The 25,143-nt window shown below is 41.3% G+C and overlaps 1 protein-coding gene across 4 annotated transcripts in view; it reads left to right on the forward strand.

The window, feature by feature from the left end:
- The window catches only part of wdr37 (WD repeat domain 37), a 69,498-nt gene that overhangs the window by 10,831 nt on the left and 33,524 nt on the right, over positions 1-25,143 (forward strand). For 2 of the 4 annotated variants that reach the window (XM_061964841.2, XM_061964840.2), the window contains exons 2-5: positions 1,465-1,681; positions 15,012-15,108; positions 15,256-15,351; positions 22,639-22,703. In XM_061964841.2, coding sequence (XP_061820825.1) covers positions 1,535-1,681; positions 15,012-15,108; positions 15,256-15,351; positions 22,639-22,703 — 405 coding nt within the window. In that variant the 5' untranslated portion in view covers positions 1,465-1,534. The remainder of the gene's footprint in view (positions 1-1,464; positions 1,682-15,011; positions 15,109-15,255; positions 15,352-22,638; positions 22,704-25,143) is intronic. The other 2 variants (XM_061964842.2, XM_061964839.2) reach the window with 1 other exon arrangement.

A 25,143-nucleotide genomic window follows, 5' to 3' on the forward strand; every position in this document is an offset into this window, starting at 1 on the left:
TCTGCTTTGCGCTTCGCCATGACGGTAGTGTGACGTAAATATGCGACGCGTCGACGAACAAAAACGTCCTCGACGTATTTACGTAACCGATGACGTCGACTACGTCGACGCGTCGTTTCAGCCCTAATGAATAGTCTCTCCTATTGCTATTGTACTATTTTTTCCAGCTATAGTTACATTAATCATTAGAAATGCAGCAGCCTAGTTTTGAATGGCAGGGTCCCTGCTATCACATGTTGATAAATATATAATATTTACATAATAAAAATCTACTACAGGCTTCCCAAATGCTGTAATAAATGAAGCATGATGAGTTGACTTGAAACTGTTTAATGTTGCACTTTTTATATGTAGAACAAAAGTTTTGTCATTTTATTTAATCTAAACAACAACTTGAGGCAGTTTAATGTTGATTAACGTGGGCAGAATTATTATAGTGTTCCCAATGTTGAAAGGATAAAGCCATTGTTTACAAATTAGGTAAATAAATAACCAAAAAATGTATATTTTGTTGTTTTCTTACTGTACCGAAAATGAACCGAACCGTGACCTCTAAACCGAGGTACGTACCGAACCGAAATGTTTGTGTACCGTTACACCCCTAGGTGATATATATATTCCATATATTAGCCGCACCGTACTATAAGCAGCAGATATATACCTTGTGAAATGTTGTTTTACATACCTTAATTGTTTCTAAACGGTGCATGCAACATGGCAGTAAAACATCTGATCAAACAAAACAGAAGTCATCTCCAATCAGATAAACAGACTCAATAACTCCCCGGTGACCTTTTGGTCAATTTACTGACACATTTGTGAGAAATGAAATGGTACAAAAAGAATGCAATTATAAAGTTAATAATACTAACACAGACACTCATAAACGTGTTAGCATTTTAGCTGCTAGCTTGACAACATTACGACAGTACATACAGAAAAACATGTATGAAAACACTACTATTAAACAAGACAGTTTAGTAAGTATGAATTGTTGTAGTTATATTGTAAAACATGCAAACGTTGCTTGGACTGATGAATGTAGAAACCGTACAAGTAGAAACGCTATGGACAACTAGTAGACAAAACGGCACATATACTATAGAAAAGTGCTATTAAAATCGAATCCGTTATTTTTTGTATTTTTTTTATTTTTATTTTCTAATCCGTTATTATTATTATTATTGTTATTGTTATTACTACCAGTAAACAGAAGGGAAGAATTTAGACGTTCAAGCCGCAGCACCTGCAAGAAGCGAACTTGTCCAAAAGATGGCGCCGTAGCACAAATAATAACACACATTTTCAGCACAAACAAATTAGCCGCAGAGTGCAAAGCGTAGGAAAAAAGTAGTGGCTTATAGTCCTTAAAATACGGTGTTTATCCCGTGTGTTCTTGTAAGTAGATGAATGTGTCAGGCTACATCCTGCACACTCACCGTGCACTTCCTGTTGTACCTGCAGGCAGATGGTGTTGACTGAGCGCTGCCTGCACTTCAGGTAGGGGGCGGCAGCACCCAGCAAAGTAGGCGTCATGCCCGTGGAGGGTGGAAGCAGCTCCGCCTCAGCTGCTCGCCACCCCAAGCAAAAGCGCAAGGCTCACAGTTTGTCCATTCGACGCACCAACAGCACAGAGGAGAGACCAGCAGGCAGCCAGAGAGGAGACATGCTGGAGACGCAGGTAAGGACAACTCTGCATGTACTGTAACTCACCTGTACAAACATCCAGAGAGGAGACATGCTGGAGACACAGGTAAGGACAACTCTGCATGTACTGTAACTCACCTGCAGAGACATCTACACAAGTTGAAAGGAGGCGATACAAGACTCCTGGCTGGGCTGGCAACATAGTTTTCATGTTCCATCTTGTAATGTCCACTGTTTATGTTCCATCTCGTAATGTCCACTGTTTATGTTCCATCTTGTAATGTCCACTGTTTATGTTCCATCTCGTAATGTCCACTTTTTATGTTCCATCTCGTAATGTCCACTGTTTATGTTTCATCTTGTAATGTCTACTGTTTATGTTCCATCTTGTAACGTCCACTGTTTATGTTCCATCTTGTAATGTCCACTGTTTGTTCCATCTTTTAATGTCCACTGTTTATGTTCCATCTCGTAATGTCCACTGTTTATGTTCCATCTCGTAATGTCCACTGTTTATGTTCCATCTTGTAATGTCCACTGTTTGTTCCATCTTTTAATGTCCACTGTTTATGTTCCATCTTGTAATGTCCACTGTTTATGTTCCATCTTGTAACGTCCACTGTTTATGTTCCATCTTGTAACGTCCACTGTTTATGTTCCATCTCGTAATGTCCACTGTTTATGTTCCATCTCGTAATGTCCACTGTTTATGTTCCATCTTGTAATGTCCACTGTTTATGTTCCATCTTGTATTGTCCCACTGTTTATGTTCCATCTTGTAATGTCCACTGTTTATGTTCCATCTTGTATTGTCCACTGTTTATGTTCCATCTCGTAACGTCCACTGTTTAAATGTTCCATCTCGTAATGTCCACTGTTTATGTTCCATCTCGTAATGTCCACTGTTTATGTTCCATCTTGTAATGTCCACTGTTTTATGTTCCATCTCGTAATGTCCACTGTTTATGTTCCATCTCGTAATGTCCACTGTTTATGTTCCATCTTGTAATGTTTACTGTTTATGTTCCATCTCGTAATGTCCACTGTTTATGTTCCATCTTGTAATGTCCACTGTTTATGTTCCATCTTGTAATGTCCACTGTTTATGTTCCATCTTGTAATGTCCACTGTTTTATGTTCCATCTCGTAATGTCCATTGTTTATATTCCATCTCGTAATGTCCACTGTTTATGTTCCATCTTGTAATGTTTACTGTTTATGTTCCATCTCGTAATGTCCACTGTTTATGTTCCATCTTGTATTGTCCACTGTTTATGTTCCATCTTGTAATGTCCACTGTTTATGTTCCATCTCGTAATGTCCACTGTTTATGTTCCATCTTGTAATGTCCACTGTTTATGTTCCATCTTGTAATGTCCACTGTTTATGTTCCATCTTGTAATGTCCACTGTTTATGTTCCATCTTGTAATGTCCACTGTTTATGTTCCATCTTTTAATGTCCACTGTTTATGTTCCATCTTGTAATGTCCACTGTTTATGTTCCATCTTGTAATGTCCACTGTTTATGTTCCATCTTTTAATGTCCACTGGAGCCTGGAGCGTTGTGAAAGCATGAACATGAGTTTAAAATGCAGATGTAGTGAGGACACATGCAGGGAAGAGGAGAGCACCACTAGGCTAGTTGCAATGTGACGTGGTGAAACAAGTTTAAAATGCAGATGTAGTGAGGACACATGCAGGGAAGAGGAGAGCACCACTAGGCTAGTTGCAATGTGACGTGGTGAAACAAGTTTAAAATGCAGATGTAGTGAGGACACATGCAGGGAAGAGGAGAGCACCACTAGGCTAGTTGCAATGTGACGTGGTGAAACAAGTTTAAAATGCAGATGTAGTGAGGACACGTGCAGGGAAGAGGAGAGCACCACTAGGCTAGTTGCAATGTGACGTGGTGAAACAAGTTTAAAATGCAGATGTAGTGAGGACACATGCAGGGAAGAGGAGAGCACCACTAGGCTAGTTGCAATGTGACGTGGTGAAACAAGTTTAAAATGCAGATGTAGTGAGGACACGTGCAGGGAAGAGGAGAGCACCACTAGGCTAGTTGCAATGTGACGTGGTGAAACAAGTTTAAAATGCAGATGTAGTGAGGACACATGCAGGGAAGAGGAGAGCACCACTAGGCTAGTTGCAATGTGACGTGGTGAAACAAGTTTAAAATGCAGATGTAGTGAGGACACATGCAGGGAAGAGGAGAGCACCACTAGGCTAGTTGCAATGTGACGTGGTGAAACAAGTTTAAAATGCAGATGTAGTGAGGACACATGCAGAGAAGAGGAGAGCACCACTAGGCTAGTTGCAATGTGACGTGGTGAAACAAGTTTAAAATGCAGATGTAGTGAGGACACATGCAGAGAAGAGGAGAGCACCACTAGGCTAGTTGCAATGTGACGTGGTGAAACAAGTTTAAAATGCAGATGTAGTGAGGACACATGCAGGGAAGAGGAGAGCACCACTAGGCTAGTTGCAATGTGACGTGGTGAAACAAGTTTAAAATGCAGATGTAGTGAGGACACATGCAGGGAAGAGGAGAGCACCACTAGGCTAGTTGCAATGTGACGTGGTGAAACAAGTTTAAAATGCAGATGTAGTGAGGACACGTGCAGGGAAGAGGAGAGCACCACTAGGCTAGTTGCAATGTGACGTGGTGAAACAAGTTTAAAATGCAGATGTAGTGAGGACACATGCAGGGAAGAGGAGAGCACCACTAGGCTAGTTGCAATGTGACGTGGTGAAACAAGTTTAAAATGCAGATGTAGTGAGGACACATGCAGGGAAGAGAAGAGCACCACTAGGCTAGTTGCAATGTGACGTGGTGAAACAAGTTTAAAATGCAGATGTCGGGAGGACACATGCAGGGAAGAGGAGAGCACCACTAGGCTAGTTGCAATGTGACGTGGTGAAACAAGTTTAAAATGCAGATGTAGTGAGGACACATGGAGAGAAGAGGAGAGCACCACTAGGCTAGTTGCAATGTGACGTGGTGAAAGAAGAACATGTTTTGTACACTTCCACAGAAGTCCAACTGGGCCCTTCTGAGCAGAGGAAATAAGCAAATAGATGACTAGGAGAGAAAATAATATCCACACAACATCAGCCATAGATCTGACTTATGGATGATCCTCATCAGCATAAAACCGGAGATGACTCATAGGTCAGCAGCCAGAGGAGGAGTTCAATGTTCCAGGACCCAGCTGGGGAATGAAAGAAATACTCAAATCTCATTTTATTCTGTGCTTGTCCAGAGTTGTAACCTGGGACCTGCCTTTAACACAAGTGAACCATGGACCAGGACCAGGACCAGGTCTACTTCTAGTTTGTGGTCTGAAGAACATGAAGCTGAGCAAGGTCTACTGGAACATGATAGATAATGTTATCAGTGTAGCTAGTCGTGTACGTACAAGTTCTTCTCCACTAGAGCTCAGCTTGCACTGACCCTCATCAAACTTTAATATTAGTCTTTTCTCCACATGCTACTTGAGTCCATCTCACTAATAACATGCAGAACGCACTTTCACCCGCTGGCATTATGAGCCTAAATATTCCTGAGAGTTTAGGTTTAGAACTAAGCAGCTTAAAACACAATGGCTGCCTGTTGGTTTCTCTTTTCTTTCTTACTGCCGTGTCGTGCTGACAGAACCCTTAAAGGACTAACATGTTCCATGCATTAAACGTAATCTTTCTTACTGCCGTGTCGTGCTGACAGAACCCTTAAAGGACTAACATGTTCCATGCATTAAACGTAATCTTTCTTACTGCCGTGTCATGCTGACAGAACCCTTTAAGGACTAACATGTTCCATGCATTAAACGTAATCTTTCTTACTGCCGTGTCGTGCTGACAGAACCCTTAAAGGACTAACATGTTCCATGCATTAAACGTAGTCTTTCTTACTGCCGTGTTGTGCTGACAGAACCCTTTAAGGACTAACATGTTCCATGCATTAAACGTAATCTTTCTTATTGCCGTGTCGTGCTGACAGAACCTTTAAAGGACTAACATGTTCCATGCATTGAACGTAATCTTTCTTACTGCCGTGTCGTGCTGACAGAACCCTTTAAGGACTAACATGTTCCATGCATTGAACGTAATCTTTCTTACTGCCGTGTCGTGCTGACAGAACCCTTAAAGGACTAACATGTTCCATGCATTAAACGTAGTCTTTCTTACTGCCGTGTCGTGCTGACAGAACCCTTAAAGGACTAACATGTTCCATGCATTAAACGTAATCTTTCTTATTGCCGTGTCGTGCTGACAGAACCCTTAAAGGACTAACATGTTCCATGCATTGAACGGAATCTTTCTTACTGCCATGTCGTGCTGACAGAACCCTTAAAGGACTAACATGTTCCATGCATTGAACGTAGTCTTTCTTACTGCCGTGTCGTGCTGACAGAACCCTTAAAGGACTAACATGTTCCATGCATTGAACGTAGTCTTTCTTACTGCCGTGTCGTGATGACAGAACTCTTAAAGGACTAACATGTTCCATGCATTGAACGTAGTCTTTCTTACTGCCGTGTCGTGCTGACAGAACCCTTTAAGGACTAACATGTTCCATGCATTAAACGTAATCTTTCTTACTGCCGTGTCGTGCTGACAGAACCCTTAAAGGACTAACATGTTCCATGCATTAAACGTAATCTTTCTTACTGCCATGTCGTGCTGACAGAACCCTTAAAGGACTAACATGTTCCATGCATTGAACGTAATCTTTCTTACTGCCGTGTCGTGCTGACAGAACCCTTTAAGGACTAACATGTTCCATGCATTAAACGTAGTCTTTCTTACTGCCGTGTCGTGCTGACAGAACCCTTTAAGGACTAACATGTTCCATGCATTGAACGTAATCTTTCTTACTGCCGTGTCGTGCTGACAGAACCCTTAAAGGACTAACATGTTCCATGCATTAAACGTAGTCTTTCTTACTGCTGTGTCGTGCTGACAGAACCCTTAAAGGACTAACATGTTCCATGCATTAAACGTAGTCTTTCTTACTGCCGTGTCGTGCTGACAGAACCCTTAAAGGACTAACATGTTCCATGCATTGAACGTAATCTTTCTTACTGCCGTGTCGTGCTGACAGAACCCTTAAAGGACTAACATGTTCCATGCATTAAACGTAGTCTTTCTTACTGCCGTGTTGTGCTGACAGAACCCTTTAAGGACTAACATGTTCCATGCATTAAACGTAATCTTTCTTATTGCCGTGTCGTGCTGACAGAACCTTTAAAGGACTAACATGTTCCATGCATTGAACGTAATCTTTCTTACTGCCGTGTCGTGCTGACAGAACCCTTTAAGGACTAACATGTTCCATGCATTGAACGTAATCTTTCTTACTGCCGTGTCGTGCTGACAGAACCCTTAAAGGACTAACATGTTCCATGCATTAAACGTAGTCTTTCTTACTGCCGTGTCGTGCTGACAGAACCCTTAAAGGACTAACATGTTCCATGCATTAAACGTAATCTTTCTTATTGCCGTGTCGTGCTGACAGAACCCTTAAAGGACTAACATGTTCCATGCATTGAACGGAATCTTTCTTACTGCCATGTCGTGCTGACAGAACCCTTAAAGGACTAACATGTTCCATGCATTGAACGTAGTCTTTCTTACTGCCGTGTCGTGCTGACAGAACCCTTAAAGGACTAACATGTTCCATGCATTGAACGTAGTCTTTCTTACTGCCGTGTCGTGATGACAGAACTCTTAAAGGACTAACATGTTCCATGCATTGAACGTAGTCTTTCTTACTGCCGTGTCGTGCTGACAGAACCCTTTAAGGACTAACATGTTCCATGCATTAAACGTAATCTTTCTTACTGCCGTGTCGTGCTGACAGAACCCTTAAAGGACTAACATGTTCCATGCATTAAACGTAATCTTTCTTACTGCCATGTCGTGCTGACAGAACCCTTAAAGGACTAACATGTTCCATGCATTGAACGTAATCTTTCTTACTGCCGTGTCGTGCTGACAGAACCCTTTAAGGACTAACATGTTCCATGCATTAAACGTAGTCTTTCTTACTGCCGTGTCGTGCTGACAGAACCCTTTAAGGACTAACATGTTCCATGCATTGAACGTAATCTTTCTTACTGCCGTGTCGTGCTGACAGAACCCTTAAAGGACTAACATGTTCCATGCATTAAACGTAGTCTTTCTTACTGCTGTGTCGTGCTGACAGAACCCTTAAAGGACTAACATGTTCCATGCATTAAACGTAGTCTTTCTTACTGCCGTGTCGTGCTGACAGAACCCTTAAAGGACTAACATGTTCCATGCATTGAACGTAATCTTTCTTACTGCCGTGTCGTGCTGACAGAACCCTTAAAGGACTAACATGTTCCATGCATTAAACGTAATCTTTCTTACTGCCGTGTCGTGCTGACAGAACCCTTAAAGGACTAACATGTTCCATGCATTGAACGTAATCTTTCTTACTGCCGTGTCGTGCTGACAGAACCCTTTAAGGACTAACATGTTCCATGCATAGAACGTAATCTTTCTTTCTGCCGTGTCGTGCTGACAGAACCTTTAAAGGACTAACATGTTCCATGCATTAAACGTAATCTTTCTTACTGCCGTGTCGTGCTGACAGAACCCTTTAAGGACTAACATGTTCCATGCATAGAACGTAATCTTTCTTACTGCCGTGTCGTGCTGACAGAACCCTTAAAGGACTAAAATGTTCCATGCATTAAACGTAATCTTTCTTACTGCCGTGTCGTACTGACAGAACCCTTAAAGGACTAAAATGTTCCATGCATTAAACGTAATCTTTCTTACTGCCGTGTCGTGCTGACAGAACCCTTTAAGGACTAACATGTTCCATGCATTGAACGTAATCTTTCTTACTGCCGTGTCGTGCTGACAGAACCCTTAAAGGACTAACATGTTCCATGCATTAAACGTAATCTTTCTTACTGCCGTGTCGTGCTGACAGAACCCTTTAAGGACTAACATGTTCCATGCATTAAACGTAGTCTTTCTTACTGCCGTGTCGTGCTGACAGAACCCTTTAAGGACTAACATGTTCCATGCATTGAACGTAATCTTTCTTACTGCCGTGTCGTGCTGACAGAACCCTTAAAGGACTAACATGTTCCATGCATTAAACGTAGTCTTTCTTACTGCTGTGTCGTGCTGACAGAACCCTTAAAGGACTAACATGTTCCATGCATTAAACGTAGTCTTTCTTACTGCCGTGTCGTGCTGACAGAACCCTTAAAGGACTAACATGTTCCATGCATTGAACGTAATCTTTCTTACTGCCGTGTCGTGCTGACAGAACCCTTAAAGGACTAACATGTTCCATGCATTAAACGTAATCTTTCTTACTGCCGTGTCGTGCTGATAGAACCCTTAAAGGACTAACATGTTCCATGCATTGAACGTAATCTTTCTTACTGCCGTGTCGTGCTGACAGAACCCTTTAAGGACTAACATGTTCCATGCATAGAACGTAATCTTTCTTTCTGCCGTGTCGTGCTGACAGAACCTTTAAAGGACTAACATGTTCCATGCATTAAACGTAATCTTTCTTACTGCCGTGTCGTGCTGACAGAACCCTTTAAGGACTAACATGTTCCATGCATAGAACGTAATCTTTCTTACTGCCGTGTCGTGCTGACAGAACCCTTAAAGGACTAAAATGTTCCATGCATTAAACGTAATCTTTCTTACTGCCGTGTCGTACTGACAGAACCCTTAAAGGACTAAAATGTTCCATGCATTAAACGTAATCTTTCTTACTGCCGTGTCGTGCTGACAGAACCCTTTAAGGACTAACATGTTCCATGCATTGAACGTAATCTTTCTTACTGCCGTGTCGTGCTGACAGAACCCTTAAAGGACTAACATGTTCCATGCATTAAACGTAATCTTTCTTACTGCCGTGTCGTGCTGACAGAACCCTTTAAGGACTAACATGTTCCATGCATTAAACGTAGTCTTTCTTACTGCCGTGTCGTGCTGACAGAACCCTTAAAGGACTAACATGTTCCATGCATTAAACGTAATCTTTCTTACTGCCGTGTCGTGCTGACAGAACCCTTAAAGGACTAACATGTTCCATGCATTAAACGTAATCTTTCTTACTGCCGTGTCGTGCTGACAGAACCCTTAAAGGACTAACATGTTCCATGCATTAAACGTAGTCTTTCTTACTGCCGTGTTGTGCTGACAGAACCCTTTAAGGACTAACATGTTCCATGCATTAAACGTAATCTTTCTTATTGCCGTGTCGTGCTGACAGAACCCTTAAAGGACTAACATGTTCCATGCATTAAACGTAATCTTTCTTATTGCCGTGTCGTGCTGACAGAACCCTTTAAGGACTAACATGTTCCATGCATTAAACGTAGTCTTTCTTACTGCCGTGTCGTGCTGACAGAACCCTTAAAGGACTAACATGTTCCATGCATTAAACGTAATCTTTCTTACTGCCGTGTCGTGCTGACAGAACCCTTAAAGGACTAACATGTTCCATGCATTAAACGTAGTCTTTCTTACTGCCATGTCGTGCTGACAGAACCCTTAAAGGACTAACATGTTCCATGCATTAAACGTAATCTTTCTTACTGCCGTGTCGTGCTGACAGAACCCTTAAAGGACTAACTAACATCGCCGTGACAAACTGTCGCTTTTGACCCGCTGCCAGAAGAAAGAGCGACAGTGGAGTATTTGGTTTCCTTGTCCTCTTAACAGTTGGCTGCAGAAAGGAAATAGGACTCAGCTCTTTATTGGAGCTGTCAAATGCAGACTTTGCATGCCAGTGCTGGTCAGCACTCACTAGGTTGACCCTGCTCGAAGTTATTAAACACTGGACTAGGAACACTAATACAATTATTCAAGGACAATAATTCTCAATCCTTATGAGAGGCAAGAACACGTCTCTTTTATTTAATGCTGACTCATGAATCCATGGAAGTAAAAATGCCAATAGGAGTCCTGATGTCATTGCAACCATAAAACCAACGAACAAACATCCAAAAAGGGCCAACAATACTCCATTGGCAACTTGAGTATTCACTGAGTATTAGTGATAGACCAGCCGGCTGCTTTGGCAACTAAATCCCACATTTGAAGGCACAATGTTTGAGGAAGACACAACTCTTTTTCAGTGTTGGGACTTTGTAACGCGTTACTATAACGCCGTTAGTTTCAGCGGTAACTAGTGATCTATCCATCCATCCATCCATCCATCTTCTTCCGCTTATCCGAGGTCGGGTCGCGGGGGCAGCAGCCTAAGCAGGGAAGCCCAGACTTCCCTCTCCCCAGCCACTTCGTCCAGCTCTTCCTGTGGGACCCCGAGGCGTTCCCAGGCCAGCCAGGAGACATAGTCTTCCCAACGTGTCCTGGGTCTTCCCCGCGGCCTCCTACCGGTCGGACGTGCCCTAAACACCTCCCTAGGGAGGCGTTCGGGTGGCATCCTGACCAGATGCCCGAACCACCTCATCTGGCTCCTCTCCATGTGGAGGAGCAGCGGCTTTACTTTGAGCTCCCCCCGGATGACAGAGCTTCTCACCCTATCTCTAAGGGAGAGCCCCGCCACCCGGCGGAGGAAACTCATTTCGGCCGCTTGTACCCGTGATCTTGTCCTTTCGGTCATAACCCAAAGCTCATGACCATAGGTGAGGATGGGAACGTAGATCGACCGGTAAATTGAGAGCTTTGCCTTCCGGCTCAGCTCCTTATTCACCACAACGGATCGATACAGCGTCCGCATTACTGAAGACGCCGCACCGATCCGCCTGTCGATCTCACCATCCACTCTTCCCTCACTCGTGAACAAGACTCCGAGGTACTTGAACTCCTCCACTTGGGGCAAGATCTCCTTCCCAACCCGGAGATGGCACTCCACCCTTTTCCGGGCGAGAACCATGGACTCGGACTTGGAGGTGCTGATTCTCATCCCAGTCGCTTCACACTCGGCTGCGAACCGATCCAGTGAGAGCCCGAAGATCCTGGCCAGATGAAGCCATCAGGACCACATCATCTGCAAAAAGCAGAGACCTAATCCTGCAGCCACCAAACCAGATCCCCTCAACGCCTTGACTGCGCCTAGAAATTCTGTCCATAAAAGTTATGAACAGAATCGGTGACAAAGGGCAGCCTTGGCGGAGTCCAACCCTCACTGGAAACGTGTCCGACTTACTGCCGGCAATGCGGACCAAGCTCTGGCACTGAGCATACAGGGAGCAGACTGCCACAATCAGACAGTCCGATACCCCATACTCTCCGAGCACTCCCCACAGGACTTCCCGAGGGACACGGTCGAATGCCTTCTCCAAGTCCACAAAACACATATAGACTGGTTGGGCAAACTCCCATGCACCCTCAAGGACCCTGCCCAGAGTATAGAGCTGGTCCACAGTTCCACGACCAGGACGAAAACCACACTGTTCCTCCTGAATCCGAGGTTCGACTATCCGGCGTAGCCTCCTCTCCAGTACACCTGAATAGACCTTACCGGGAAGGCTGAGGAGTGTGATCCCACGATAGTTAGAACACACCCTCCGGTTCCCCTTTTTAAAGAGAGGAACCACCACCCCGGTCTGCCAATCCAAAGGTACTTCCCCCGATGTCCATGCGATGCTGCAGAGTCTTGTCAACCAAGACAGCCCCACAGCATCCAGAGCCTTAAGGAACTCCGGGCGGATCTCATCTACCCCTGGGGCCTTGCCACCGAGGAGCTTTTTAACTACCTCAGCAACCTCAGCCCCAGAAATAGGAGAGCCCACCACAGACTCCCCAGGCACTGCTTCCTCATAAGAAGACGTGTTGGTGGGATTGAGGAGGTCTTCGAAGTATTCCCTCCACCGATCCACAACATCCGCAGTCGAGGTCAGCAGAACACCATCCCCGCCATACACGGTGTTGATAGTGCACTGCTTCCCCTTCCTGAGGCGGCGGATGGTGGTCCAGAATTGCTTCGAAGCCGTCCGGAAGTCGTTTTCTAGTGATCTAACACGTTATTTTTTTATATTCAGTAACTCAGTTAGCGTTACTACATGATGCGTTACTGGGTTATTTTACGTTATTTTTTATGTAGTATCGGCTAGAAACAGAAGATCTGAGTGTGTTTTATTGCAGCGCTGCGGTGTCGTCCTTCTGTGTCACAAGGAAAAGAAGAGGCGTGCTTTGTGTGGGTGGGGGAGGGGGGCGCCGCCCAGACTGTAGTTGAGGGGCGCAGGCGAGATGTTCCTCCAGGGCCTATGTACTTCGGGGCTACAACCTTCACTTTACCCGGAAGTGGGTCTTTACAGCTGAGGGTGAATGACGAGGCCGGCGGTTTTGTTGCAACTTTGTGACTTTATTGGACGCAGCCATCCACCAAGCTAGAGCACCTGTACGCACTCACTGTCGCCGCTCCCTCACCTTTCTCGCCCACTCACTCACTGACGTCACTCACCTCACATGCTGTCATATCTTAAAGGGCCACACACTGTCATGTCTGTGTAATCATGTTTTGTGTTAAGTCATGTTTTTGTTTAGTAATAGGACTCTTTAGTTTCTGTCTTTTCACTCCCTTGTCTTGTTTCCATGATTACCCCATTAGTTTCACCTGTTCCACGTTTGGACTCATTGTGCACTCTTGTTTGTCACCATAGCAACCATTAATTTTCACCTGTCACGTCACACACCTGTTTCACGTTTTGAGTCACGCACCTGCTTTCACTAATCATGTCCATAGTATTTAAGTTCATTCATTTTCTGTTGTTCGTCCTGACGACCTCACACCACATTTATGCTCTGTCCATTTTTTCATGTCCATGTTCACGCTGCTCCTTTTTTGTCCATGCCAAGTAAGTTTTCTTTATTCAAGCCATAGTTTGCAAGTTTTGTTTAATTGTTCATAGTTTATTCTCCGCCACTGTGCGCGCCTTTTGTTTGATCCTTTTTTTTGTATTTATAGTTAATAAATAAATCATGTACCTTAATTCCCGTCTCGCCCGTGCCAACTTTCCGTTGCATCCTGGAAAAGCACACACCCCGGACCAAGTCTTGACACACACACACACACACACACACACACACACACACACACACACACACACACACACACACACACACACACACACACACGCTACTCTCATAACAACTAACAAGACATCATGGTGAAGCCAGAAGTCGAGTTTCTTAACATGGAGACATACTCAATACTTTTCTTTTGTCGAGCACAAAGAAAACAACATTTTAGTTAAATGTAAGTTGTGTCTTGGATCAAAGATCCTATCTACTTCAAGTTAAAGTGCCATTATGTTGCCGATAGTTAAAATAGTTGTGTCAATTTGTTCTGGCCTGAAATAAATTGGCCCTTTGAAACATATCTTTTGTCTTTTTGTGTTGTATGTAGAGCACATTGTTTGTGTGTTGTATGTAGACCACATTGTTTGTGTGTTGTATGTAGAGCACATTGTTTGTGTGTTGTATGTAGACCACATTGTTTGTGTGTTGTATGTAGAGCACATTGTTTGTGTGTTGTATGTAGACCACATTGTTTGTGTGTTGTATGTAGAGCACATTGTTTGTGTGTTGTATGTAGAGCACATTTTTTGTGTGTTGTATGTCGAGCACATTGTTTGTGTTGTATATAGAGCACATTGTTTGTGTGTTGTATGTAGAGCACATTGTTTGTGTGTTGTATGTCGAGCACATTGTTTGTGTTGTATATAGAGCACATTGTTTGTGTGTTGTATGTAGAGCACATTGTTTGTGTGTTGTATGTAGAGCACATTGTTTGTGTGTTGTATGTAGAGCACATTGTTTGTGTGTTGTATGTAGAGCACATTGTTTGTGTGTTGTATGTAGAGCACATTGTTTGTGTGTTGTATGTAGAGCACATTGTTTGTGTGTTGTATGTAGAGCACATTGTTTGTGTGTTGTATGTAGAGCACATTGTTTGTGTGTTGTATGTAGACCACATTGTTTGTGTGTTGTATGTAGAGCACATTGTTTGTGTGTTGTATGTAGAGCACATTGTTTGTATGTTGTATGTAGAGCACATTGTTTGTGTGTTGTATGTAGAGCACATTGCTTAGCAGAGTTGAGTGATGCAAATTGATGAACAGATTGTATTATTGTCCAGTGCAATAACAGTACTGACATGAAGGCTAAAAGGGCATTAATGGGAGCCTTAAAAAAAAAAGAAGAAGTAACTAAATAGTTACTTTTCACAGTAACGCATTACTTTTTGGTGTAAGTAACTGAGTTAGTAACTGAGTTGCTTTTGGAATAAAGTAACTAGTAACTGTAACTAGTTATTGGTTTTCAGTAACTAACCCAACACTGCTCTTTGTCCGTCTGAAGAATAACATATCTTTGTGTTTTTCCGCAGGACTCCAAGCTGCCGCAATCCCTGCGTAACAATCTTCTAGATCTCTTTGGTCAGATTGAACGGGAGTTTGAGAATCTCTACATTGAGAACAATGAACGTGAGTAAATCCTCTTGTGGGTGTGTGCTCCAAGAAGTCAGTCCTGGTCACAGAAGCTCTTCTGTTGGGAACATTCTTCATTGATCCTGGGTGTTGATTGACCAGAGTGAGATGAGTGTTTGCCTCTGCTCTGTGCTAACTTTACAGTACGACGGGAAATCGAGTCTCTGAATGAACGTCTGACTGGCGACGGACAGAATCTTGAAGGAGGAGACGCCTCCAAGGGGGTCCTGAAAACCAAAGGTCTCGTATCACTTCTGATGTTGTTGTGCTGCCTATCATTCACTGTGGAAAACACACTTTTTATGCATATTAACTTTATTTACGGTGTATACGGCAAGTACTGTCAGGTTCAAACACTGATGACATCTATTAAACAAGACAAGAGGCAAAGAATTAAACAGAGACAGGATTCAATTTGGACTCAATATATTGAGGAGAGTCGCCCGGACATTGTATCCTTCTACAATCTCCAGCACGCTCTGCCAAAAGATTGTATGCCTCCTTCTTTTATTTTGGACCCTCCCCGACCACATGGCCACGGCTGTTTCCAAAGGACAAAGGTCGCAAAATGTTCACAGAAAAGGTCGTAAACAATTCACAGAAAAGGTCAGTTCAAAAAGAGTTCGTAAAATAGTTCAAAAAGAGGTCCATAAAATAGTTCAAAAAGAGTTCGTCTGGAAATTGGGCAGATCCTGTCATCTCTCCGCTTTGAAGTCCTTGGGCCAGAATAACATCCTTCTGTTGATGACCATACATGAGAGGAAACAGAAAACCCTTCATGGGGTCGCAAAATGTTCACAGAAAAGGTCGTAAACAATTCACAGAAAAGGTCAGTTCAAAAAGAGTTTGTAAAATAGTTCAAAAAGAGGTCCAAAAAAATAGTTCAAAAAGAGTTCGTCTGGAAATTGGGCAGATCCTGTCATCTCTCCGCTTTGAAGTCCTTGGGCCAGAACAACATCCTTCTGTTGATTACCATACATGAGAGAAAACAGAAAACCCTTCATGGGGTCGCAAAATGTTCACAGAAAAGGTCGTAAACAATTCACAGAAAAGGTCAGTTCAAAAAGTTTGTAAAATAGTTCAAAAAGAGGTCCAAAAAAATAGTTCAAAAAGAGTTTGTCTGGAAATTGGGCAGATCCTGTCATCTCTCCGCTTTGAAGTCCTTGGGCCAGAACAACATCCTTCTGTTGATTACCATACATGAGAGGAAACAGAAAACCCTTCATGGGGTCGCAAAATGTTCACAGAAAAGGTCAGTTCAAAAAGAGTTTGTAAAATAGTTCAAAAAGAGGTCCAAAAAATAGTTCAAAAAGAGTTCGTCTGGAAATTGGGCAGATCCTGTCATCTCTCCGCTTTGAAGTCCTTGGGCCCGAACAACATCCTTCTGTTGATTACCATACATGAGAGGAAACAGAAAACCCTTCATGGGGTCGCAAAATGTTCACAGAAAAGGTCGTAAACAATTCACAGAAAAGGTCAATTCAAAAAGAGTTCGTAAAATAGTTCAAAAAGAGGTCCATAAAATAGTTCAAAAAGAGTTCGTCTGGAAATTGGGCAGATCCTGTCATCTCTCCGCTTTGAAGTCCTTGGGCCAGAACAACATCCTTCTGTTGATTACCATACATGAGAGGAAACAGAAAACCCTTCATGGGGTCGCAAAATGTTCACAGAAAAGGTCGTAAACAATTCACAGAAAAGGTCAGTTCAAAAAGAGTTGGTCTGGAAATTGGGCAGATCCTGTCATTTCTCCGCTTTGAAGTCCTTGGGCCAGAACAACATCCTTCTGTTGATTACCATACATGAGAGAAAACAGAAAACCCTTCATGGGGTTGCAAAATGTTCACAGAAAAGGTCGTAAACAATTCACAGAAAAAGTCCGTTCAAAAAGAGTTTGTAAAATAGTTCAAAAAGAGGTCCATAAAATAGTTCAAAAAGAGTTCGTCTGGAAATTGGGCAGATCCTGTCATCTCTCCGCTTTGAAGTCCTTGGGCCAGAACAACATCCTTCTGTTGATTACCATACATGAGAGGAAACAGAAAACCCTTCATGGGGTCGCAAAATGTTCACAGAAAAGGTCGTAAACAATTCACAGAAAAGGTCAGTTCAAAAAGAGTTCGTAAAATAGTTCAAAAAGAGGTCCATAAAATAGTTCAAAAAGAGTTCGTCTGGAAATTGGGCAGATCCTGTCATCTCTCCGCTTTGAAGTCCTTGGGCCAGAACAACATCCTTCTGTTGATTACCATACATGAGAGAAAACAGAAAACCCTTCATGGGGTCGCAAAATGTTCACAGAAAAGGTCGTAAACAATTCACAGAAAAGGTCAGTTCAAAAAGAGTTTGTAAAATAGTTCAAAAAGAGGTCCAAAAAAATAGTTCAAAAAGAGTTCGTCTGGAAATTGGGCAGATCCTGTCATCTCTCCGCTTTGAAGTCCTTGGGCCAGAACAACATCCTTTGAGAGAAAACAGAAAACCCTTCATGGGGTCGCAAAATGTTCACAGAAAAGGTCGTAAACAATTCACAGAAAAGGTCAGTTCAAAAAGAGTTTGTAAAATAGTTCAAAAAGAGGTCCAAAAAAATAGTTCAAAAAGAGTTCGTCTGGAAATTGGGCAGATCCTGTCATCTCTCCGCTTTGAAGTCCTTGGGCCAGAACAACATCCTTCTGTTGATTACCATACATGAGAGGAAACAGAAAACCCTTCATGGGGTCGCAAAATGTTCACAGAAAAGGTCGTAAACAATTCACAGAAAAGGTCAGTTCAAAAAGAGTTCGTAAAATAGTTCAAAAAGAGGTCCATAAAATAGTTCAAAAAGAGTTCGTCTGGAAATTGGGCAGATCCTGTCATCTCTCCGCTTTGAAGTCCTTGGGCCAGAACAACATCCTTCTGTTGATTACCATACATGAGAGGAAACAGAAAACCCTTCATGGGGTCGCAAAATGTTCACAGAAAAGGTCGTAAACAATTCACAGAAAAGGTCAGTTCAAAAAGAGTTCGTAAAATAGTTCAAAAAGAGGTCCATAAAATAGTTCAAAAAGAGTTCGTCTGGAAATTGGGCAGATCCTGTCATCTCTCCGCTTTGAAGTCCTTGGGCCAGAACAACATCCTTCTGTTGATTACCATACATGAGAGGAAACAGAAAACCCTTCATGTGGTTCTCCCGCTTACACAGTGGAGTTTTACCAGCATTCTTCTTAGTAGGTTTCAAAGACAGCTTTTGTCTTCTTACTTGACAGAACTCAACGTAACACAAAGTTTTTTTGTGATAATTTACAAACAATTATTGTAACAAGTACGGCTGGCTAACAAGTCCTATGTTGTGCCTAAAGGCCCTCTAAAAACACAGAAAAACATCAACAACACTATTTACATGTCCTGACCCGCATATGGACCAGACAGTCGCAATATTGTTATTATAGGTGCTAACGGCGAGGAACTACTTTTATCACCAGATGCATGTATTGACATAGTGAGCTGCTGCATCGCCTCTGAGTAGGTGAAAGTTCATTCTGGGTTATAAATCATGCAGGTTGTGGCCATAAGCCGAGAAGTTGGTCAACTTTTACATTCAACTTAGACCGGAAGATGGCGAGAAAGACACTTGTTTGCGTTTTTTTTTTTTAACTGTGTGAGGATTCTGATTAATTGTTCGACTAAACGGAAGATATAAACATCCCCTCAGTCTTTATCCCAGTGAGAGCAGACATTATACAGTAAGTGATTGTTTTACTATGTTTGTAGGTTGGATTTCTTGTTTAGCACTTAGCTACTTGCTGACTCTGCTTATCAGTCAGCTTCTAAAACCTGTCTAAAATGATCAAAATATGTAAATATTACATGTTATTATGAATGTTACTACATGACATATATACTTACATCATGTATATATTACATGTTATTATGAATGTTACTACATGACATATATACTTACATCATGTATATATTACATGTTATTATGAATGTTACTACATGACATATATACTTACATCATGTATATATTACATGTTATTATGAATGTTACTACATGACATATATACTTACATCATGTATATATTACATGTTATTATGAATGCTACTACATGACATATATACTTACATCTTGTATATATTACATGTTATTATGAATGTTACTACATGACATATATACTTACATCATGTATATATTACATGTTATTATGAATGTTACTACATGACATATATACTTACATCATGTATATATTACATGTTATTATGAATGTTACTACATGACATATATACTTACATCATGTATATATTACATGTTATTATGAATGTTACTACATGACATATATACTTACATCATGTATATATTACATGTTATTATGAACGTTACTAGATACTACATATATACTTACATCATGTATATATTACATGTTATTATGAATGTTACTACATGACATATATACTTACATCATGTATATATTACATGTTATTATGAATGTTACTACATGACATATATACTTACATCATGTATATATTACATGTTATTATGAATGTTACTAGATACTACATATATACTTACATCATGTATATATTACATGTTATTATGAATGTTACTACATGACATATATACTTACATCATGTATATATTACATGTTATTATGAACGTTACTAGATACTACATATATACTTACATCATGTATACATTACATGTTATTATGAATGTTACTACATGACATACATACTTACATCATGTATATATTACATGTTATTATGAATGTTACTACATGACATATATACTTACATCATGTATATATTACATGTTATTATGAATGTTACTACATGACATATATACTTACATCATGTATATATTACATGTTATTATGAATGTTACTACATGACATATATACTTACATCATGTATATATTACATGTTATTATGAACGCTACTAGATACTACATATATACTTACATCATGTATATATTACATGTTTTTATGAATGTTACTACATGACATATATACTTACATCATGTATATATTGCATGTTATTATGAATGTTACTACATGACATATACTTACATCATGTATATATTACATGTTATTATGAACGTTACTAGATACTACATATATACTTACATCATGTATATATTACATGTTATTATGAATGTTACTACATGACATATATACTTACATCATGCATATATTACATGTTATTATGAATGTTACTACATGACATATATACTTACATCATGTATATATTACATGTTATTATGAATGTTACTACATGACATATATACTTACATCATGTATATATTACATGTTATTATGAATGTTACTACATGACATATATACTTACATCATGTATATATTACATGTTATTATGAATGTTACTACATGACATATATACTTACATCATGTATATAAATCATTGATGGAAGTTTTTAGAGCGCTTTATAGGCGAAATAGAGCGATTTCCATGACCTCCATTGAAAGAGTAAAAGAAAACACATTTTTGGGTGTAATAATAGATGATACAATGGACTGGAAATCACATGTAAAAATATACATGATATATGTGATAATGAATACATCTAAATATGTTGTGGACCAAAAATCACTTCATATTGTCTGCTGCTTGCTAGTGTTACATATCTGACTTATTGTGCAGAAATATGGGTAAACATGTACAAAAAGTACTTTTTAAAACCCTACATCCTGTGTAATATATAAAGATATCTTATGGGTTGAACCCTACAAAAGTAGTTTTTAAAGCTCTACATCCTGTTGATATATAAAACTATCTTATGGCTAAAAACCTCCAAAAGTACTTTTTAAAGGCCTACATCCTATGTAATATATAAAGATATCTTATGGGTATAAACAGTACTTATAAAAGCCCTACATCCTATATAAAGATATGGTTAAAAACGTAGAAAAGTACTTCTTAAAGGCCTACATCCTACATATATATACATATATATATATATGTCTTAATAAGGTTATCCAAAAAATAGTGCTCGATACCGTAGTAGAGCGCAATATATGTATGTGTGGGAAAAAAATCACAAGACTATTTCATCTCTACAGGCCTGTTTCATGAGGGGGGGTTCCCTCAATCATCAGGAGATTTTAATGGGAGCATTCACATACCATGGATTATATAGGGCACAGAGTGGGTGGGTACAGGCTGGCGTAGGGGCGTGGTGATTGGCTCATGTGTTACCTAGGAGGTGTTTCCGTCTGTGGCGGCATGCTGTTACAATTTCGCTGCGCTTGTTGAGGGATGACAGGTCTGGACGGTAAATAATAAACAGTTTCTCTTTCAAGCATAGGTTGCATCTTTTATTACCACTATTGTAAGGTGTGCTGGATGCAAGAATTTGCCATGTTATTGAATATTCAACATTATTGTCTTTGAGGTCCCAAATGTGTTTGCTGAGTTCTGTGGTATTCCGCAGGTTTTGGTTCCTGAAAGAAGCCTTGTGATTGTTCCATCTGGTTTTGAACTCTCCCTCGGTTAATCCTACATATGTGTCGGATGTGTTAATGTCCTTGCGTGTTACCTTAGATTGGTAGACAACTGATGTTTGTAAGCACCCCCCGTTGAGAGGGCAATCAGGTTTCTTTCGACAGTTGCAGCCTTTGTTGGTTTTGGAGTCGCTCTGTCCGGGGGCCGACGGCTCATTTGCAATTGTTTTGTTGTGGTTTGAGATGATTTGTCGTATATTGTTCATACAGCTGTAGCTCAATTTAATGTTGTTCTTGTTGAATACTTTTCTTAGGGTGTTGTCTTTGGGAAAGTGTTTGTCAATCAGATTGAGGAATTTGTGTCCAATGTTAGTTGAGACGTTTTTGCTGTATGGGGGGTTGTACCAGATGATGTCGTTTCGTTTTCTGTTCTTTTTTGGCTGGTTTCCTGGCGTGGGTTCATAGGTGAGGGTGAAATTGTATCCGCTTTCATCAAGGGCTTTTTGGTACGGGGGGGTTGCTTGGTCAAATTCAGCTTTGCTAGATGACAGCATCGATAGCCTTTTATTGATTCCGGTAGGTATTCTTTTCGTGGTGGTGGGTGGGTGGTTGCTGTCATGGTGCACGTATTGGAGTGTTGTGTTGGGTTTCGTGAATGGTTGGTAGCTGTTCTTTCTCAGGTTGAAAGTGACGTCAAGGAAGTTGACGGTTTGCTTGTTGGCTTCAATCGTGATCCGTAGGCCGTTCTCTTTGAAAATTTGGCATATGCGCTTCTTGGTATTCTCGCTGCTCCTTGGCGAGGCGCGACACACTGCCAGTCCGTCATCACGGTAAATACCAAGGTTCAGATTGAGGCTAGCGAGCTGGGAGAGGAGGAAACTCCCAACGAGTTCACACGTTTCTGCTCCGTCAAAACTTCCCATAGTGACGTCAAATGTTGCATTGTTCTTTTTTTGCCATGGTGTACTGTTGTGGATGAGAATGGAGTTTTTATATATATATATATATATATATATATATATATATATATATATATATATATATATATATATATATATATATATATAAAGGTATGTCCTCTACTGTGATGCTTCTCTCCCACAGCCAGCCACAGCACCAGCCAGCTGTCCCAGAAGCTGAAGACCACCTACAAAGCGTCCACCAGCAAGGTACTGGACTAGTTAGTTAATGAAGACCACCTACAAAGCCTCCACCAGCAAGGTACTGGACTAGTTAGTTAATGAAGACCACCTACAAAGCCTCCACCAGCAAGGTACTGGACTAGATAGTTAATGAAGACCACCTACAAAGCCTCCACCAGCAAGGTACTGGACTAGTTAGTTAATGAAGACCACTTACAAAGTGTCCACCAGCAAGGTACTGGACTAGTTAGTTAATATTTGATCAGGTGACTGTCAAACAGGGCAAGGACATCCATCTTGTGCAAGGTGTATTTGTCTTGAATGACCATAGACTTGCTATATTTAGCAGCAGTGCACACCTGCCATGACTCAACAGGTGAAGCGTACAGCGGCGAGGAGAAGAAGCAGAACCATGGCTAATGTGCCGTGTTGGCTCTTCATCACATTGTCACTGCAGGCTGACCTTGGCTCAGCACTTCAGTCTCAGTACTTTACATTTCATAGCATCGACTACTTTTAGCTTCTGCTCAATCCCAAATGTCTCAAAGGGCTGCACGACATCATGTCCTGCTCTCAAGCCACATCCAGACAAGGAAACAATTGAAAAGCGTGAGCTGGGAAAAGCAATAAAGAGGCCGCAGATGTGGTTCTATTATTGACTTGTTCACATAATACATGATGTGAAAGTCCAGTCCATGGGAAAGCCCGTAGAGGGTCTTGGGAAGGTCTAGACAGCTCCTAGTGAGTCTCCCAGGAAGTGGGTCACTAGTTTTGTCACCAAGGGTCGTCTAATGTTACCTCTTCAAGATGAGAGAGATTATTGGGATATATTTGTATCTGCATTTATAGAACCTAGTCGACTATAGTCCCCAGACCATGGAACACCATGGTGTCCCTCCCTGACCTGGACTGTGTTGACACTTTAAAGAAACATTGGAAGATTACTCTTTTTAGTTAATGAACCTTTTAACTATCATTTAACTATCATTGTTATCCTTTTTAGGATGTTGTTGTTTCATTGAATTGTTGTTTTACTTCACTTAGGTTTTGTACAGTGCTTTCATTTCATCTGTGGAGAGCACTTTACAAATACAATGTACTTACTTACTTACTGACTAGTTGGAGCTGCGACGTCTTGTTAGGGCCCGCATGGCCCATTGTATAAGGACTCCCAAAGGGAGTCCTTATACAATGGGACATAAGGACCTATTGTATTTGTAAGGTTTTATTAGGGCCCGCATGGCCCATTGCATAAGGACTCCTAAAGGGAGTCCTTATGCAATGGGACATACAGGTAAAAGCCAGTAAATTAGAATATTTTGAAAAACTTGATTTATTTCAGTAATTGCATTCAAAAGGTGTAACTTGTACATTATATTTATTCATTGCACACAGACTGATGCATTCAAATGTTTATTTCATTTAATTTTGATGATTTGAAGTGGCAACAAATGAAAATCCAAAATTCCGTGTGTCACAAAATTAGAATATTACTTAAGGCTAATACAAAAAAGGGATTTTTAGAAATGTTGGCCAACTGAAAAGTATGAAAATGAAAAATATGAGCATGTACAATACTCAATACTTGGTTGGAGCTCCTTTTGCCTCAATTACTGCGTTAATGCGGCGTGGCATGGAGTCGATGAGTTTCTGGCACTGCTCAGGTGTTATGAGAGCCCAGGTTGCTCTGATAGTGGCCTTCAACTCTTCTGCGTTTTTGGGTCTGGCATTCTGCATCTTCCTTTTCACAATACCCCACAGATTTTCTATGGGGCTAAGGTCAGGGGAGTTGGCGGGCCAATTTAGAACAGAAATACCATGGTCCGTAAACCAGGCACGGGTAGATTTTGCGCTGTGTGCAGGCGCCAAGTCCTGTTGGAACTTGAAATCTCCATCTCCATAGAGCAGGTCAGCAGCAGGAAGCATGAAGTGCTCTAAAACTTGCTGGTAGACGGCTGCGTTGACCCTGGATCTCAGGAAACAGTGTGGACCGACACCAGCAGATGACATGGCACCCCAAACCATCACTGATGGTGGAAACTTTACACTAGACTTCAGGCAACGTGGATCCTGTGCCTCTCCTGTCTTCCTCCAGACTCTGGGACCTCGATTTCCAAAGGAAATGCAAAATTTGCATGGTTGGGTGATGGTTTGGGGTGCCATGTCATCTGCTGGTGTCGGTCCACTCTGTTTCCTGAGATCCAGGGTCAACGCAGCCGTCTACCAGCAAGTTTTAGAGCACTTCATGCTTCCTGCTGCTGACCTGCTCTATGGAGATGGAGATTTCAAGTTCCAACAGGACTTGGCGCCCGCACACAGCGCAAAATCTACCCGTGCCTGGTTTACGGAACATGGTATTTCTGTTCTAAATTGGCCCGCCAACTCCCCTGACCTTAGCCCCATAGAAAATCTGTGGGGTATTGTGAAAAGGAAGATGCAGAATGCCAGACCCAAAAACGCAGAAGAG

Source organism: Nerophis lumbriciformis, linkage group LG07 (genome assembly GCF_033978685.3).
Source record: "Nerophis lumbriciformis linkage group LG07, RoL_Nlum_v2.1, whole genome shotgun sequence".
NCBI classification, from domain to species: domain Eukaryota; kingdom Metazoa; phylum Chordata; class Actinopteri; order Syngnathiformes; family Syngnathidae; genus Nerophis; species Nerophis lumbriciformis.